This window comes from Vigna unguiculata, chromosome 5, assembly GCF_004118075.2.
Source record: "Vigna unguiculata cultivar IT97K-499-35 chromosome 5, ASM411807v1, whole genome shotgun sequence".
NCBI lineage: Eukaryota > Viridiplantae > Streptophyta > Magnoliopsida > Fabales > Fabaceae > Vigna > Vigna unguiculata.
Genome location: NC_040283.1, coordinates 43,086,340 through 43,093,803, shown reverse-complemented (window position 1 = coordinate 43,093,803; position 7,464 = coordinate 43,086,340). Strand labels below are relative to the sequence as shown.

The window sequence follows — 7,464 nt, the reverse complement described above, 5'->3', positions numbered from 1 at the left end:
AGGATTAAAAATATATTTAACTAAAAAAAATATTATATAAAAGATTATTTAATATTTTACACAAAATTAAAGATACCAAATATTTAATTATAGTGGAAAAATAATGAAATTATTCTCCTAAAACAAAAACATAATTCAATATATATTAATAAAAAATCATAAATAAAATAACAAATATAATTCAAATCAAACATTAAAAAATGTTTATTTTCATTGGAATTTCTTTTCTTTTATATCTAAACTGAATCAAATCAAACTTATACGTTCGACTCGAACGTACTTTTAATCAAAATCCAAATCAAATCACATTTTGAAAACTCTTATAAGAAGGAACATTAGTATTTTGGTGGGAATAACATTTTTTAATCAGTCTTGAAGCAGACATTTGGTTAGCATTTTTGTTTTTCCATGTTAACATGTTAGTGAACATGAAAGTTGTAAAGGGATCAAAACAACACAAACTCCATTGGAGACAATTAATTGCAGAAGAGAGCAAATATATGATATTTACTACACTTAATCAAACTTTCCAAACTTAATTAGCATTTAGCCAGTACCAATTACACTGATCTTCAGAAATAAATAGCACCAATAATGCTGTCCCTCTCGCACAATTTTATACTTAAACATGTTTTTGGATAAACTTCTCCGTAAAAACTTAAAACAAAAATAAAAAGGTAACATTTAATGAACTTTCTATTAAACCGAAATCAAATTCAGTTTACAGAAAAACCCAAATTCATTTTATCTTATTATTTTTGTAAGTTTTATGGAGAAGCTTATCTAAACATAATAAAGTTTACAACTTTCACCAATTACCAGGAACATCACTTGAAAATGTACTTCACAATGCCAGGAAGATGGGTCTTCATAAAGTAATCATCCCAATTAATGTTTTTTGTATCAAAGTAAAACAGATCTGTCTCTGTCCCACTTTCTTTTGCTGCCATTCTCAACTTCTCTGTGTTCATATCGTCAAATCTGCATAATTAACATTCTCAGCCTCAGTTAATAATATATACTTCATAAACTCAATGACTAAACATGTTGTGTTACTATATATATTTGACTAACACACTTGCTAGACCTAAAAAATGTGCATGAAATGAAATCTGAAGCACGTAAAGTTTTTGTTGTAGTTTACAAACACTTACACTCCTTTAAAGAACATGTAGGGTCTGTAAAGTTCAACCATCCGCATCACAACTTGGATCTTCCTATGCAGCTCAAGATATGTTCCCCGGAAATACTGACAAAGTGCAGTGTTGGCCAGCTCAAGTCCCTATTTCATGGAAAATTTGTCAAAGTCTTGTCAAGAATTTTTGAACATAAGTGGTAGCAGTGACTATTGTCATGCACCAATCATGCCAAAAGCTGAAGCTTTTGGCTGAAAACAACATGTGAAGTTTATAATAATACCATGTAATGAACTAATCATTCTGAAAAGTTTGATATTTAAGTACGTTGGTGATGATTAAGGAGGGTAGATAAAGCAGAGAAGAACCAGAACCTTTAGTGGAAGGAGGTAACGAAGGAACATATATCTCTGAAAACTATCCATGCTGGTCAGAACAGTGACTCTGCCAACTTTGACTGGTGTGCCATCTTTGTTTATCCATGGTTTTGCAGTGAAATATTTTAATCCAAAGTCTTGGAGATTCAAATATGTGACAGGGTTTCTAACAGAGGAACCCACGTGGTATATGATATCACTTGGCTGCTTTGCATGAGCCACCATGGCCACTAGCATAGCATTCACCACCATGTCTGCTGGGACCTACACATTAAATTCACAGTATTTTATTTTATAGCAGAATTCATCAGAGAAACAAGACAACATTGTATTTTTGTTTTGTGCAGTAACTAACTCACCACATCCACAACTCCATTGATATCTCCAAGGAAACATGTTAGCTTTCCTTTCGCGTAAGTAACAGCTAAACTGTCAATGGTTCTGTAGCAAAAACAAAGGCAAAAATCTTTCACTTTGAGCTCATATTCATTCTCTTCGAACCAAATCCATGATGTTTGTTTGCTATCGATGAGTGTTCTGTTTATTTTAACTACTTGTTTAAACTTTTTTCTTGATTAGTTGGTGATACATAATTGAATGCAAGTAGTTGCTTCAGTAATTGGTACAGATCAGAACTGTGTACGTGATTGGACCACCATAAACTCCTTTATCTAATCTGTAGTTAATCATGGTACTTATCTTCATTAATTGATACATTATTATGTGAACAATGTTGTTTACTAAAATTTAAGTGACCCTCAAAGAAAGATTGAATATTTAATATGTGGAAGGTGAAAAAGTAAAAAACTTTTATTTACCTGACACCTTCGGCATAACCAGGGAAAGGTTCTTTCATTGTGCTTGTGACAATGGTAGGTCGCAGAATAACAACAGATAGGTTTCCTTTGAGTTTCTCCACAAGCATTTCTCCCACTGCTTTTGTGAACACGTATGTGTTTGGCCATCCATACACCTTTGCTCTGATCATAACACACACCAAACATAATAATTATGTTAATTTTTTTTTCTTTTGTAGTATCATATATTACAATTTCTCATTAAACAAATAATATGTTCAGAGAAAATATGCATGAAGAATTATACATATCTATTAAGTCAGAAAAATAAATCATAATTTATCATCATTATTATAATTATTTTATTATAATTATAATAATGCTTATTTTTAATTTTAATTAATGTTTTAGGGGACATGGACCCACCTTTTGGTAGAGTCATTGTCCCTCCCTTTCTCTAGAAAGATCTTTGATATCATAGCCCTCTGGTACAAGTCAGTCAATACGCATGCAACAGTTGATCAATTCAATTTAAATGTTGTAAAGAATAAATGATATTAATATTTATTGAAATCTTTTCAATTTTATTGTTGTTCTTGCTTTCATTTTCTTTTAATTATTTAAGAAAAACATTACTAGTTATTCATATTTCAATTATTCATCGTCTTTTTAACACAAATTATCGTAAATATTAAAAAATATATAAATATATGTAGAATATTCTCAAAAAACTATTTAAGAGGTGTTACTATAACTTTATATTTGTAAATACCAATTAATAGACCACTTTTAAAAAGATGGTAAAGACTATATAGGTTATCATCAACTAACACTTTTCAACTTAACCCTTTAAACATGATGTAATAATATGTACATATATAACTAATAGAAGAGGACAATTGAGAGTGTTTGTGTAATACTGAGAGGATTTGATTTGAACCATAAAATTACATTTAAATAATTTATATTAAACTTGTATGACCACATAAAAAATTAATTTAACCTTTTTTAATCTTAATCATTCATGATTAAATACTTGAATTTGTTAAGAGATTTTTTTTTTTCTATCCAAAACAATTCAAGTAATTCCTACCTAATGATATAGGTTTCTTTTGAAAGCAAACAAGACAATTTTGTACATGTATAGTATCCTAGCTAATAGTAGTACTTTTCCTTTATTAGCCTATGGAAACATAAATTTTGAGGTAGAATAAGAAGCACGCTCGAGTCAATATCTACTACAGTCTCCATCATGATGATTCACCTTTGTGGGTCTCATATGCATGATAATAACAACTATTCTTTTAACTGTACACACATATTTTTGCAGATTGTTTCATATTATCCATCTACCAAAGTCATTGCACATTATACATGAATCGGGAAATAAAGGTTCAACATTATGCAACACGTACTTTTTTCATAGTTATAATTTATATGCAAAATGGTAGCAGATCATTTTGTATCCTCAGAGTGTGTCACATGTTTGTGTGTGGCCTGTAATAACTTCTGCATTGAATTGTGTGATTCGCCACACCTTCATTATTAATGTAACAGTAAAAAAATATATGTTCTTAATCTTCTTTTTTTCCCTCACTACTGTGTTCATAACTAATGAGACACTTGTTAAAGCTAAAATGAGTTTGAAAAGGTGGTTGAACTTGAACATCACTTGTCTGGACCATATACTGTTGTTTGTGTCCATTCTGAATTAATGAGAAAGGTTAACTAATATCTCTGGTTTACTCTATAAGTTTTTATTCTTTTTACCAAACACTTTTATGAGTTATGTTACACAAAAACACAACTGATTAATCATGTTCTATTAGTTTATGCAGAACATTTAGTGGAAGTTGGATACAATGCCATGAACATTTGTGTTAAAGTGAAAGTTGCTGAGATAAAAATGCTGCTAATAGTTAATCACAGAATACAGATTCTGAAAATTATAGACAAACCTGGTAATACCGAGATTCTTCATGGCTATTTTAACATCACGTTCTGTGGCTCCTTGTTCTTTTAGTTCATCCAATTTTTTACACACAATGGTCTTTTCTGCATCGATGTCTAGGCCAGACACTCCATTTAGTGTTTCACCAAAGTGATAGGGGTCCTCTAGTATGAGGCCACCTCTCTCACCACATACATAGGCTGAAATATTGAGGTGTAACACCACTTTGTGAGACCAATAAATGCTTTCTTTTATTTATTTATTAATGAATAATGCTCTTTTTATATATTCAGATGGATTGAAACTGACACTAATTGATCCTAACCTGTTGATACATGAAGAAGCACTTTCAGTTTAGTGCACTGTTTAGCAAAGTTCATGACATGCTTCGTCCCAAAGCTGTTTATACCCAAAGCTATGTCATACCTGCATTTAATTTTTAAGGAAGAAAATTAATTAATCTAACCCAAAATTAAAAAAAGTTTATCAAACTTAATCTTGTACCTTTCATCAAAGTTTGTAGTTGCAGCCAAATTGACTATAACATCCGTCTGATTGCAGATGTCTTCCCTCAGAATTGAATCTTTCAAACCCAAATCCTCATAGGTAATGTCCCCAGGCACCAGAGTCAGTTTTTCAGAGATGAAGGACTTAAAATTTGCACCCAGTTTTTCCTTTAGCACAATGAACAAGTCCTTCGCTATGATCTAATTGTCACAAGTATATATATTAAGCTCTAATTAGCCACAAGTTTAATTAAATGAGAGTTTATAAATTCACCCACATGCTCACTCATTAATGATTGGGACAAACTTGAAAATGATATATTAAAAGCAATCCATGTATCAATTTCATGCTTAAGTATGTCATAAATGCTCGCAGCAAGCATTTTTTAGATCGAAGAAAGTCACATGAAATGTTAGGAAGAAAAGAATCATAGCAGTTTTTAGACAATGAACCATAATAAAGAGCATGTTAACAACTGTGTTTGATTTGATTACTGGTGTTTATGAGGGCCAATCACAGTCCAATTCATACCCTTATGCACATGTTTCTCATCAAAAGATATACTTTAACAATATAAAAACTGTAACATATATATGTAATGAGAAAGTGATTGATGGAAAGTGCAGAGAACGGCACAGTGCTGAAAATTAATTATCATCACCACCTTCGTGATGATGATGATAATAATAATATAATATTAGTGCATTTATTATCTATAACACACCCTTCTGCATGAGAAAGTGTGATTTGCTTATGATAATATAAAAATAACCAATGTTATATTATAAGTAATATGATCTTATGCAAAGAAGTTAATTATAGTGATGCGAAAGAAAGTGAGAGATATAAATATAACAAGATATGTAAGGTGATAGAAGAAATGATAAGTGTAGTATTTGTTCATATACCTCATTGTGCAATCGATAAGTAGCAGAACTGTCATCTGAGGCTCTCAAAAGAAGAAAAATCTTCTTTACATTGGGTTGAACCCTCAATATCTTCTCCAGAAAAACTGAAAAACATGCAGAAACCAAAGACATCACGAATATAGCAAAAAAGTGCACACATAACTCTGTGAAAGAGAGAGAGAGAGAGATTATACTTTTGGCAATAAACCCTGTTGCTCCAATGATTAAAATGGTTTTGTTTTGAAGAAAGTCAAGAACACTTCCCACCTCCATCGGAGAAAATGTGTTGAGAAAGAAAAAGAAAGGAAAGTGGGTTGTGAAGAAGAATTGTGTGTGAGGTGAATGTAAATCGAGGCATTTCATTTCATATAAGAAGAGAAACAATCATGGAGCAATTATGGCTTATGAGATGGGTTGTGGGTAAGCTGTTGGTGATAGTGAAGTCAAGACTTCAATTTCAAAATTATAAAAAAAACAAGAAGGTTTAATTAGTCGGATACCCACTTTTATTTAGATGTATCAGTTTGTTATCTATTTTTAAAAAGATGTCAATTGAGTCCCAACTTTTGAAAATATGCTTCAATTAGGTCATTTTCAGCAAAAAAAATTAACACCATTAACAGTATTAATATTTAAAATGACTTATAAAATTAAGAATTGATATTTATATCAAAATTTAGTGGTAAAAGTTATGAATTAAGTTACCTGCTTTAGTAATTTTTGTCTGAAAAAAACCTCATTAAGACACTTTTTCAAAAGTTAAAACTAGATTAATACATTTTTAGAAGCGAGACACATTTGAACGAAAATAGTTACCATTCGACTAATTAAACTAAAAAAATATCTCTCAATTGAATTAATTGGTAAGATGGACATTAATTAATTAATTAATTAGTTATAGAGAGAAAAGGTTATTTGTTTGTAATGTTTAAATGTGCCTATAAATTGTAGTACCAAACTGAGTTGATATTTGGTCGTTGCACATGAAGAACATCATGAATCAGCTCAACTATCTCTGTGGTTGTGTCCTACAAAAGTTTGTCTCTGTGGTTGTGTCCTACAAAATTTTGAACTCAGAAACAATGACTCAGCCTTAAGCTCATAAAGTTATAAAGTTGGTGTAGTAACTGCCCAACTCCAATACCATAGATACATATATATGAATTCAACATTTCATCCTTACAAATTAATGTCACCGTACGATTCGATTCAAAATAACTCACCCCACATTGTTTTTTTTGTCGTATTAAACTTTATTAAAACTTTACCGTAACAAAAATAAAATACACTTAGGGTCTCAATGCGCGTTAATGAGTCCTCTTTTGATCCTTAAAAAATATTTAACACACAAACAATACTATATAAAAATAAAAAATTAAAAGGATTAATATATTTTTTTTGGATGGTTATGGGGTAAGTGTGGTGGAAGAATATCCCAAAGTGAAGGAAGGAGGCGCAAGATACTTGCTGAGGGAAAACGGCAACACATATCTAAATAAAGCAAAATTTGGTTTATCATTTAATTTGTTTGTCTATTTTTGTTAATAATAATGCAATTCATAGTTTTTGCACAAAACATTATGTCTTGTCGTAAGAGGACGTGAGAAAGAAACCATCTTATAATTCATACATTAATCATAAAACCTAATTTTCCTATCTAGCGAAAATCATAAATAAACTATATACAATCAAGTAGGTTTCTTTCATTTAATGGATATTTTTTTTATTCCACCAGAAAATAAGGATACTTTCCTAACAAATCTGAGTCTCTCTTATTTTTATGTGAAA

The 7,464-nt window shown here is 30.6% G+C and overlaps 1 protein-coding gene across 1 annotated transcript; it reads right to left on the bottom strand.

Moving 5' to 3' along the window:
• Positions 1-506: 506 nt before the first annotated feature.
• On the bottom strand, positions 507-6,047 carry LOC114184085 (fatty acyl-CoA reductase 3-like). Its single transcript, XM_028071325.1, has 10 exons — positions 5,871-6,047; positions 5,677-5,780; positions 4,766-4,968; positions 4,587-4,687; positions 4,269-4,461; positions 2,332-2,493; positions 1,873-1,954; positions 1,511-1,777; positions 1,155-1,282; positions 507-981 (listed from the first exon to the last, which is right to left on the bottom strand). The coding sequence occupies exons 1-10, from the start codon at positions 6,037-6,039 to the stop codon at positions 828-830; spliced, it is 1,563 nt and encodes a 520-aa protein (XP_027927126.1). The 5' UTR covers positions 6,040-6,047; the 3' UTR covers positions 507-827.
• Between the last annotated feature and the right edge of the window lie 1,417 nt (positions 6,048-7,464).

Excerpts from the sequence above, each read along its gene's own strand:
- LOC114184085 (XM_028071325.1), bottom strand. The coding sequence starts at position 6,039 with ATGAAATGCCTCGATTTACATTCACCTCACACACAATTCTTCTTCACA. Across the intron at positions 4,969-5,676 it reads CTTATCGATTGCACAATGAG|ATCATAGCGAAGGACTTGTT; the intron begins GTATATGAACAA and ends TGTGACAATTAG. Across the intron at positions 1,955-2,331 it reads GGTTATGCCGAAGGTGTCAG|AACCATTGACAGTTTAGCTG; the intron begins GTAAATAAAAGT and ends TTTTTGCTACAG.